We start from the raw sequence: 12391 nt of genomic DNA on the forward strand, positions 1-12391 counted from the left end.
TTTACTCGGTACATTGATGAAAAAGAGTCATTATGTATTCCTTAAAGAGAAGGCTGAGCCTGAGAGGAAAGCAGCTCAGACTGACTCTGCTGTCACTCAAATGCTTCCCCTGGAAAAATCCCTTTTGTTTTCAAACCATTAGAGGCAATAGCCATTTGTATGACTGCAATCTGTGTGCTTTTTTTTTTTTTGTTAACCAGCACTCACCATCCCAGCCATTTACTGTAATAATGTGCTCTCACACAAAATCTCCGGCTAAAACCCCAAATTACTTCCCCTAATGTGTACTCGAGCTCTGTTCTTTCATGTACAGCCTCAGTATGAAGCCACAATATGAAAATTGATGTAATTGCTGTGTTGTCAGTCTGTTTTCTCCATAAGTGACCCCCGGGCCATGCCTCTGTTTATTTATTTTTTTGCTCTGTCATGTTTTTTCCCTGTACTCCCATCGCCACTCTTCCATGCTCACTTGCTCCCTGTCAGTTTATGTGCTGTCTCTTTCCCCCCTGCTCCCTTTCTTTCCTTCGCTCCCTGTGCAGTTTCTCTCTGTCCCTCTCCACTGCTTTACTCCCACTATCCCCCACAGCCACACAGGCCTGATTTACTTCCACTACTTGATGAAGAGAGGGGCTTTTGTCTGCCACCAGCAGTAGTCACATGGTGCTGTGCCCGGGGTGACTGACGAACCTGCAGTCTCTACTGCTTCCCTACTTTCCAAGTATGTGGAAACAGCAACAATGGAGGAAAAAACAGTTTGAGTCTGGAGTGCTTTATAGAGTTGCTTCTTCTCTGGTTCCACTCTTTTTTTTTATTTAATGTTAGCGACGCTAGCAGTAGATAACAATGTCAGTCTATCCTGCTATATGTCAGCCTAATGCTACCATCAGGATGAAGTATTACAACAAATATTGAATCGACTGCAATTAGATTTGGTTCAGACATATTATCTAAGCAAGATAAATGCTCTCTTGTATCAGCTCATGACAGGATAATTGCCCTATTTCACAATGACATCATGAATACTGTCTTGTGTCTTATCTGAATAAAATGAAAATGGTATCCAGGACAGTGATGTCCAGGATCTGATGTGAGAAATGAAAGAAACTGCCAAAGCTGCAGTTCCTCTGCTGTCCACTTGAGGCTGGATCCAAAGCCTCAAGTGAGCATCCTACAAGCCAATTCTAAATGCAGACTTGTAGATTTGACTGACAAAAGGAAACCTACCATGCATGTTGCTAATGTGCTGCAAAAGTGACTGACTGCTCGCCCCACATCAATTACATCTTACACATTAACTGTATTTCAGGATATCTCAAATCAGTAGCATTGCCCCGGGGCAAGCAAGGCAGTTAGTGCTTGCCCAGTTTCATCTTAAAACATAAATTAAGACCAAATCTCTCTCCTTACGTCTCAAACAGTGTTCAGTCCAGTAAGTTTTTCTCATCGTCTATCAGTGCCAACTGTGGTCCCAGTATGCATGAAGGAGGTTTGACTCTCAGTCCAATTCCACTTAAGTATGTGTTCATTTCATTGGTGTGTCTGTGGCCCATTTAACAAAAGTTTGAGCTGGGCTAACTTAGAGGCCAGCAGGTCTTTTTCCTGGTACTCTGTGCATTGTGGATAAACCTCCAGTGTTACGAGAAACTAACAGGAAATTAACATGCTAGAAAAGTTGCTACTGGCTCTGCTTTCACTGCTCTGAGATCAGTTACCATCTGCACATTTGCATAGCATAGCATAAGCAAGTACTCAAGCACTTTGGGATTTATCAACAGAAGTCTCAGTTGCGAACCGTGCTGGCCACCATGTGTGATATAAGAAACTTTTAATAACCCACTAGATTATGATTTTCTTGGAAAGAATATTTTTTGGGTTCGAATCCACCGGGGCCTTTCTGCGTGGAGATTACATTTTCTCCACATGTGCAAGTGGGTTCTCTCTGGGTACTCCAGCTTCCTTCAACAGTCCAAAGACATAGTTCTTAATTGTGCATACATGTGTATGTTTTTGAATAGTAGTTTGTCTCTCTGTGTTATCCCTGCATCAAGTCAGTGACCAGTCCTGCCTACAGTAGCTAGGACAAGTTCCAATCCCCACATGACCCTCAGTTGGATAAGTGAGCAAACACACAGCAGAACAAACAGTTTATGTGGAATCCAGTTTGAATCACTGATTGTTCCCACAGAAATGCAGTGTAAAACTCTCCTTCTTCTTTGTTCCCGATTAACAATTATGTTGGAAAATCTTCATTTCCTGATTAAAAACTTATAGATATGCTCTATAAATGTGTAGTGTAGTCTCCTTATTTCAAGGAGAATAAAGCACCCAGTGATGTCCAACACCCATTGCTTGGGCTAAAGAGTGTCTATGCAATCTGAATCTATAAAATCTGTAGTCTTAAGCCATTCACTTATGAATTCTATGTTACATTATTGACAGATAAAAAGTGAATTTGATGTGTTTTGCTAGCCTCAGCTTGCCTAACATTATCAATGAGCGCAATGAGCATACTGCTCTCAAATTCTACTTTACATCTTGCAGATGAAACAAAGCCTAGTTTACCAAGTCATTTTTCCTCTGCTCAACATTACTAGTATGTTTTGCATGTAATAAACTCTCTATAGACTGACAAGGACGCTTTCAGTAGCATTTTTATTTTACACGTCATATTTTGGCAATATGGTGATACTATGGATGTGTGAGAGAAAAAAGCGTAAGTGTGAGACAAAGAATATATGAATGCGTAACTTTGTGTGAAAGAGCTTATTTAGGCTCATGTTTGTGTATATCTGGCACGTGATGGTTTGTATGGCTGACTGACATTTTGGCTTTGTGGTAGAAAGTGTGTCGCAATGCGTGTGTGACATTAGCAACATGTCAAGTTATTTGCTGGCCTTCATCTGTTTTCTGCTCTGTGAAACTGGTGATTGCTGGTTTCTGTGGACTGAAATGTTTCTGTGATGTCTCTCTGCATCATTAGAGACATCTTCTTTGGGTTTGCCCAGATCCCATCACTCTACAAGCAATAAAACAGAAGATAGCCTTGCTAATACGAACATTTCTACCCCAGTCTGCCACTCATTTTGATGCAAATAAGAGGCATGTCATAAAGACTCCATAGTTGGACAAATATGTATCGTAAAAGCATGAATAATACAAACATGCAAGAAGAAGAGATTTTACAGCTTACTTAAACCAAGTCCCAAACAGACATGCTTAGAATTGGGAACTTAAAACGGTAATCACTAGTCTAGTGTTGTTGTTACACTAACATTTAGATGGATGTGACAAATAAAGACAAGAGAAAAAATGGATATTTAGGGTCTGGCAAAAATGTGTGGATTAATTATGGTGTTTCATAAACCCAAAATAGCCATGGACAAAACAAAATTTAAAACATAGAAATACACAAACACACAATCAGAGATGCCCAAAACCCTAATGGACCAAAGCCATAATGGAACCTGGCAAAATTGACCCAAATGGACCTGAGCACAGAAAAGTGGTTAACTCTGACCATTTGCTGATGTGCTGCCTCTAATATATTTTAAGCCTGTATAGAGAGCTTGCCTCAGCAACCCCATCCAACCCTAAACCAGCTGAGAAAACCTATGATTTATATCCAAGCAGCTCCCAATGATTAGGCTGAAAACATCCACGTTCAGCTTCAGTTCATCATCTACGTTTAAAGGGATAAAGCAACTCAGCTCTTTATAGGAAAAACTAGGCCCATCCAATGTATTTGACTTGGTTGACTTTATTGAAAAAAACTATTAAAACGCATAGGGCTGCAAGGACAAATAATTTGCTTTGCCAGAACTGTTGCATTGCCTTCTGGCAAAAGGGCTTTTAATTTGAGGTACTATATACTGCTTATGCCTGATTGATAACTTCCCATCATGTATTTTGTCATCAGATGAAAGCTAAAATTTCTCCTTATTCCTGGACCACATTTTCTTTTTCCTGTTTTTGTGTCTTTCATTGATTAAGTATTGTGGTCAGTAAGAATTTCCTGTTTTGCTGTGATTATCAGTATTGATTGAATTTTGCAGATATAGAGGGGTAGACAGATGACATCTAGTCAAACGGTATCATTGGAAATTTCCAGCATCTCTGAAGCAGAAAGAAAAATGGGAAAGCCAATTATCACATTTACTCTACGATGATGAGTTTCTACACCGATCGTTTAAAAGTGTAAGGTTGCAAAAACTGTCTGTAAATGCTGTCATTTCTCATATTGACCTATATAACACGAAGACAAGTCGAGATACGGACTGTGGGATGTAGGGATCTTAGGACAGAATATCATAAACTTGTTTTTCTGGAGCATCACTAGATCAACAGGAAGTCATAGCCTGAAGATATTTTGATAAAAGTCATAAGCTGCAATTCTCAGACTCTGATTTCTAAGATTTTCGGTTCTTTTGTTGCCACTGTAGACCAACCTGTAGATGACAGTGGATTTTAGAATGAAAGGTTGGGCTTTTTACATGCTAACATGTGCCAGGTCAATGGTGAGGCGTCTAGGGTTAGTATTGAGGTTGTTTTTTGCAACATGTTCTCAGAAACTAGATGCTGAATTATTTTTGGGGGATTCGGAGTATTTATGTTGTAAGGGTTTTATTTGAGTGTCCAAAACAGGAGAATATCCTCACCAGTGGTAATTCTGGTGAAGGAGTTTTCATATACAGTATAAAGAGATCTTGTCTGGTGGAGCAGGGGTCATATCCTGCAGATTGTCTCCAGACTCCCCAGGTTTGTGTGTTAACAAAGACAGACTGATCTGTAGTTGTTTTCCTAAGCGCTATACAAATGCAGGCCATTTACCATTTACCATTTCCTCAAAAATTTCTCACTAAATTATGCTGTAGAAAATCCCACGGTCAGAGAAAGTCTCTTAATGCTTTGCTGACGATAACAGAAGGACATTCAAGCCTTTCTGCTGAGTCCTGGATGTCTCTCTCCGTGTTCAGGTTCATCATCTCATCATCTGGTTCAGCACCTTTAACAGACCTCAGGGGCGTAACAGTCACTGCCCAACAACCTATATCATATGGCCAGCATCTGAACTGAATTGGGGCTGCATTCCCTTTTCATAATTAGATGGTAATTAACTGAAAAACTTCGTGATTAGAGTTGTGTAAAGGGAGTCATGTAAAGCGACTGTGAACACAGACAGGTGGTTAATACCATCAAATGACCCAAACCAAAGGAAGGGCAGGGGCACTGATTGAAGGGGTTGTCTGACTTCTAATTGATTTATATCCATGTAGAACTGGGAGAGATTGTTCCTTTCTGTCAGCTAACTGTCATTTTGGTTTGAACTTGTTAATAAATGAGTGAGTTCAGTGCTTCTTACTGAGACTGTAGGCAGCGACAGAGAAGAGACATCAAACCGAGACCAGTGAGTCAGACCACATCAATATGTCTGCATGCATTCAATACTGCATACTGTGTGACTGGCATGCCAACCGTGAGGAGCAAACAAAAGTAACTCATACAGTCAAGACAATTTTTAAAATAGGATACAGAAGAAATGACAAAAGAGGACCATTACCTTTCTCTTGTTGTTGGGGCTCACGTACAAATAACTGAGTATTGTCTTTGCTCCTACTTTGTCATTCAGCTTCTGGTACGTTGCTCCGTAGTCTGTTGACCTGAAATTTAATCAGAAAGGTCTGATGAACACTTGGTGAATTACTTGCTGCAATTAAAAGACTCCTCTTGAGAATTCAGTGTTGGAGGGGAAAGAGCACAGACTTGATTAAGTCCCTTTTGTGCTCATGGCAACATGAACCCCAGCAGGACTATTACGGTCACTGCTGCTGTATTTATAATCCAGGCATGGATTGCAGCATTAATAACCTGATGTAGACATACTTGAGTAAATGCAGACACATGTTATCAGTGAACTCATACTGTACCACCCAAGAGCTGACCACTGCTCCTGGTCATTTTGAAGATAGAAAAATGAACTGGATTATTTTTAACTGTCTTTTTCAATAATTAAAGCAAAATATGCACATTTTTATTTAAATCATTTGTCAAGGGTCAATATAATATATCCACCTATCAAACCCCATAAAACCCAGAACCACATGCCTGCAGACCAGTCAGCAACCACGGATCACTAGGACAAACAAGTATTTTTCAGCAGGTTGCAGGTAGCTGCTGGAAATCACTATGCCTAGAGACTGGTCAGTGATAACCACTGGTCACTAAGAAAGAATGAGACCATTTCCTGACCAGTAGTTGTTGGAAGTAGTTTCTTCTTGTTGGTAGGTGAAACTGGTTGCAAAGAGGTATACAGTGCTTCACCAATAACCGTCTTACGAATGCACTGGTGGCCTGCAGATTGCTGTAGTTGATGCAGTTTCCCGTACTTTGTTTGAAGATGGTGTCATTTCTGCCAACTACTTACTAAGTTAAACCATGAGGAGTGTGACACAAACTGAACACAGATACAGTTCAAAATCAAATTCAAATTTTATTTGTCACACACAACCATACACAGTATGACATGGAGGTGAAATGCTTGTAGCTGTACAATGCCCGACCATTAAATGACAGAAAAAAAGTTTTACAATATTTACAATTTACAGGTTACTACAAAAATTTACAAATTAACTTAGGAATTTACAGTAAAGAATGTGCAAATAGCAGAAGAGATTATAAAGATTATAAATTATAGGATTATAGGAAATGTGTGGTGATGCGTGTGGTGACGTGTGTGAGAGTCCAGTCTTATAGTGGCGTGTGTGGGAGACTCCAGTCCTACACCTGGTTCAGGGCCCGAATAGCCTGGGGGAAGAAGCTCCTCCTCATTCTCTCTGTTTTGGCCTTAAGGGAGCGGAAGTGTTCACCTTCAAAGCAAAAGTTGTGTCTTTTGAAACATGTTGGTTTCAGCTGTAAGGCCAAACTTTCACTCTGCAACATTCAACATTTCCGGTTTCCATCACACAAGTTTCACACGAGTTAGCAAGTGTTTGCTGACAAGTCGCCATCTTCCATGCAAACTACAGTTTACATCAGCAGTCTGCAAGCAACCAAAGTAATTACAAGGAGGTTTATGGTGCACTGTCCATGTTATTGATTTCACACATCCATCTAAGCGCATCCACTCGCCAGCTAGTCAGAGAATACACACTTTTCCCTACTGATGGTCAGTTGACCAAGGTATTGCTGACCAGTCTCTAGACCTGTGTAATGAAGTGGTGCAATGAAACAGTGTGAGTAAATGCATACTGAAACTGTTCACTGACATTCTTGATGTCTTTCACAAAATGTGTTTTAAAGTTTTAAGTATTTAAAAATGTCACGATTACATAAATATGCAGAAGGTGAGCTCTGCTTCACACAGAAACCTGTTATGAATATTCTTAGATGGCTGCAGCAACATTATACAAAAATCCGACATCGGAAAAACAAACAGACACACTGTAAACGTTCTTTCATGAATCTATGAATATCATTTAAATATACAGTTTTTCACTTTTAAACTTTACTGATCATGACTGTAATACACAATATCTTTGCCTGCCATACTGCAAAAAGACACAGTACAGGGAGTTTTTTTTATGATATTCATGTAGAAATGTAAACAATGTATATACAACTGTGCATGGGGATCTGAAAGCTATAAAGCAGCCAGCTGAAGACAAAAGCAACAAAGGGAACATGACAATGAGCAGGAAAACTGAAAGACTGGAGAAATTTTAAAAAGACTGGATCAAGATAAAAGCTACATTTTTAAAATTTGTGCATCAGAAAGCGAGAATGTAAAACAATGCTTTGCTAAAGGCTAGAGAGTGTCTTCATAAAGCCTTTATGGAATGTTTTCTATGCAGTTTAAATATATTTTATTCTCTTTTAACTACTTCCATGGATGTATTACATATGCCGTACAACAGACGAGGCCGCACTACACTTCAAACTTTAGCCCTGCTTACGTCCTTTTACTTTCGGCATCACACTTCCAAAAAAATTCCATTATATACTAAAAAAATCATAAACACACACTGTTATAGGAGCTTGCAAAGAAAAGCGTCTGGACTTCTTTAAGTTGCTTGAAGACATTTCACCTCTCATCCGAGAAGCTTCTTCAGTTCTAAGGTCAAATGGTGGAGAGTCCCAGATTTAAACCTAGTGGGAGTTTCCCCCCACAGAGGGACAAAAGGACCCCCTGATGATCCTCTAATCGCCTGACCCAAGGTGTGAAACCGGGTGTGGGTCCCAATCAGCCAGAGTTTCGGGTGAGCTCATTGGGACCCACACCCTGTTTCACACCTTGGCCTCCCAAGATTACTGCTACAGTAGCAAATGAAAACCCAGAAGAAAAACATACACGCCACGATGCAGACGCATAGAAGTTGTTTTCTCTCATGCATGAGCTTCAGTCTGCAATTATCCGCGTACTTGACGATAATATTTATATCCAACAGCCATCGACTGCACTTCGCCCTTAGATGTTTTTTTTACCACTGCGCTCTGAGAGTCATACCAGGAAGATGGCTTTAGAACTCACTGCGACATGGCTCTTTCTGTCACTCTGCACCGTGTAGTATACTGTATAAATATACAACACTTCAGTGCAGTGCATCTCTAATGAAGTACAGACAAACCTGCTGGCCCAGGAGTGCTTTATTCAAGAGGAAAGGGAAGTGCAAAAAAGCCCGGAAAGTCATGACATGAGTGAAATCTATCAGTAATTAGAAAGCAATCCTGACACTCGGTCCGGCCAATCACATGACCTGAATCCATCCGAAAATCTAGAAAGGACCAAAACTCAGAGTCCATAGAAGGGTTTTTGTTTCGCATTATTACATGTAGCTTAATTTATGGACATCTCTTTGCACGTGTGGATTGGCTGGGTCGTTGCTGATATCTGATGGGAATTTAATGTCGAGAGCACCTTTAGAAATATATTTACTTTGAAAACTGGCGACACGTTCAATGCTTATTTTACCTGGGTAATAATTTGAAACAAATTGCAAATTTTGGATGTGTGTAAGACAGTCACACTACAGTTTTGAGCGTTTAATTGGTTGTTAATTCAGAATCCGGGGCACAAACCCTAACACCAGTTTTTCATTTATTTGTATCCTCCCGTTCTAATTTCTGTTGATGTATCCTGAAGTTCTTTCAAAACCTAGCATCTGGAGGTTTAGAGGTTTCCTTTTCAAACCCAACCTTTTTCCAGTTTCTTTGGTATAAATTTGCACTGATGTTGCATTTTCTTGGTTGCAGGTTGATTGGTAGAGATATGAAACATTTTTCCAATTTCCCTCTATTCTTTCATCAGTTTGTGGAATAGTTCATACTCAGTACATTTAATCTATAGACTTGTGAACCTGATTCCTGTTTTAATCAGGAAAAAGGATGAAGGCAGAGATGTTCACGTTTGGAAACAGGAGGGATTGGTGGTGGTGTGAATCAGCGAGGCCCAACACAGAACGCATTTTTATACCTTTTTTCTAAAACTCTCTTTTGTGTTTTTCATTTCTTTATATTCTCTGCACTTCAGTTATGTTTTAATTTGTTTTTTGTTAAACTATAGTTAGATTAACACAAAAAACATCTACTTGATTACATTTATACATTTAGAATTAGATGTTTGGAGCGATGCAATACTAGAAGTATTTGGTTATAAACATTCAAATTACCAAATAAAAACTAATCAACTAGGTTTAAGAAATACATTACTTGCTTGGGGTTACAAAATGATCATGGTTTGTGTTACAATAAACCTTCATTGTTCTTGGTTTCCAGGGAAACCAATAATAAGTCAAGAGCATAAATGCTGCACGTACAAAACACAATTCCAGTGAGCAGTTTCAAAGTTGTGATGTCAAAAAAGGTGCATTTGTGTAGACGTCCACAAAAATAGAACACATTTTTCTGACTATTTTACATTTTGATACAAGATCACGCTTAAACTTTTTAAATTTGATTTGAGTCTTTGTTGTGTTGCTGTACTGTTGCTACGATAAGGTAACACGAATGTATATGATACAATCCACAAGCATAAACTAAGATTCACATATATGTGCAGTGATTTGTGTGTAACTTTTGAGGATTCACAGGCTCATGCTCCAACCCACAAACGAAGCACTTTGATCACACGTATTTTACAAATGACTTTATCAATTAAAAATCATAAATAGTGATTATTTACGTTTAATTATTTAAGTCCAGCTTCACGAATCGGATATTTTTCTCCCTCAAAAGCTCTTCTGTGCATACAAAAGTCTAAAACTACACGCCAGGTGTGTGTGCACCAATCGCCTGATACGCAGAGACGACGTCGCATGTCCACGCAGGATTTTGACACAAATTTTCCCGCTGTGAGCTTCGTACAGATCAACAAATGTAAGCTGCTTTGAAATCCCAGTGTAAAACTGGGATATCTGGGCTTCCTGTCTTCTTGCACTGTTTTTCTTTTTCTTATTTTTTTGTTGTTTATTATTATTGTTTAATTTCAGACAAAATTAGCCCGTATCATTAAAAGGAAAACAACAAAGACAAAACTTACAAAATATACAGACAATGTTTATAAAAAGCTGACATATACCTTGTGTCGGTGTGTGTTATCACTGTCAAAGCTCAGCACACATATTTACACAGTTCCTCAGTTTAATAAAACAGACATTGTTTTTTCTAAATAAACAGAACAGCTCATCACTCCACTGGAAAAAAGAACACGTTGGATTTACTCAGTTCAGTCAAGGACGTTGGTTACGCACTTGTGTTTTGCTTTGGCAGAAACTTAAACAACTTAAATCAACAGAACTCATTCATATGCAATAAACCTGTGCATTTGTTACTGATAAAATGTGATTGAAACATGTTTAGATGAAGTAAGTCGAGCTCTTGGAATATTTTAATCCTTCACAATTTTCTCACTTTATCCCAACACTGTTCTATAACTTTTACCCCAATGCTACTTGGTCACGTGTTCAACAATGTCTAGAGTCTGTTTAACATAAATGTTTAATGGATTTACAACAACATTCCCTCTATCCATTCTTTTATCTTTATCAGGGTTGCAGGGGGTGGGGCCTATCCCAGGTGTGAAAAGGTAAGAGGCATGGTACACGCTGGACAGGTCGCCAGTCTGTCACAGAGAGGCAAACAACCATTTTTAATAATAACTGCACAACTTTTAACCGTGGGAGGAAACCAGAGTACCCAGTGCAAACTAGACAGCTTGCAGATTTGAACCCAGGCCCTTCTTGCTGTGAGCCAACAGTGCTGACCGATGTGCCACCAAGCTTTCAATACAGGCTTCACAAAAGTAGGAAAGCTATGATTACAAGGCTCAATACAGAATTTTCTTTACATTTTTGTCCTTGAGGGGTTAAACCACAATAAATAGCGATAGCATACACGTGGTGTGTGTGGTGGGTTGCCTCTTAGAACTCCAGTGAATTTCCTGTGGTTTAGGATGTCATGTGATTTTTGTAAATGTAACAACCACCCAATTTCCTTTTTTTGAGTGTAGAAAACACAATTTTACCAATTATAAACACTACACAATAACCTGCTAGGAAAAGGGAGTCAGTGCACGGCTGCAGATGAGGGAACACCATGGCAGTACATCTCTGTGGGTCATCCTTGGACCGTGTGCTTGTGAGTGGGGCTGGGCCATATCATACCGTTCACAGTAATACCGGTATAATGTTGGCCAATGATGAGAAAATGAAATATCGCGATAGAATATGGGTAAAACGCGCGTGCCTTTGTTTTCATACGCACATGGTGGAAAAAGGCACGGCGGCGACGGAGAATGAGGAGGGCGAAAGCGGATCGTTGAATGAAACATGAACCAGAACTGGTTTGTAAAAATGCTGCAACTTCAGTGGTGTGGAACTGGTTTAGCTTTCGTCCGTCAGATACACAACAAAGCACTATTTTTGGTAGAGCATGCTAGCGGGCCGTCGTTATTACCATGTTGTTTGGAAAATACGGCGCACTTAAAATCATCCTTTGATTTTTCTGAAAGTCGACAGAGCCTTTTATAATCCCGTGTGCCTTATGTATGAACTCTGGTTGTGTTTACTGACCTCGAAACGACTTTATGTGCACGACGCTCGAAAATCTGTCAAATGTTTTAGTGCGACTTTGCTGAGCTACGAAGCCGCACCGCTTGATGGATTGTCGGAGCATTACGCCTATCGTAGGTGATACATACTGTGCTTCAACATAATATTACCGTATTGTGTGTGCATCCTCTTTTTAAGTTTTGTGGATATTATACATGGTTATGCTGAGGATGTGTCGGCCAGTTTCCACTGGAAATGCCTTTTGGTTAAACTGTCAGCAAGAAATTTGTATTTGCACTGTTACATTTTTATATAACTTTAATGCACATAAAACAGCTGCTTGTTTAAGT

General features: G+C 39.5%; 1 protein-coding gene across 1 annotated transcript in view; it reads right to left on the reverse strand.

Annotated features, from left to right (window-relative positions):
* Nucleotides 1-12391, reverse strand: part of LOC113023566 (VPS10 domain-containing receptor SorCS1-like) — a 196648-nt gene that overhangs the window by 88224 nt on the left and 96033 nt on the right. The window contains 1 exon segment of the mRNA XM_026169679.1: nucleotides 5558-5657. Coding sequence (XP_026025464.1) covers nucleotides 5558-5657 — 100 coding nt within the window.

The sequence above is a fragment of the Astatotilapia calliptera genome, chromosome 6 (assembly GCF_900246225.1).
Source record: "Astatotilapia calliptera chromosome 6, fAstCal1.2, whole genome shotgun sequence".
NCBI classification, from domain to species: domain Eukaryota; kingdom Metazoa; phylum Chordata; class Actinopteri; order Cichliformes; family Cichlidae; genus Astatotilapia; species Astatotilapia calliptera.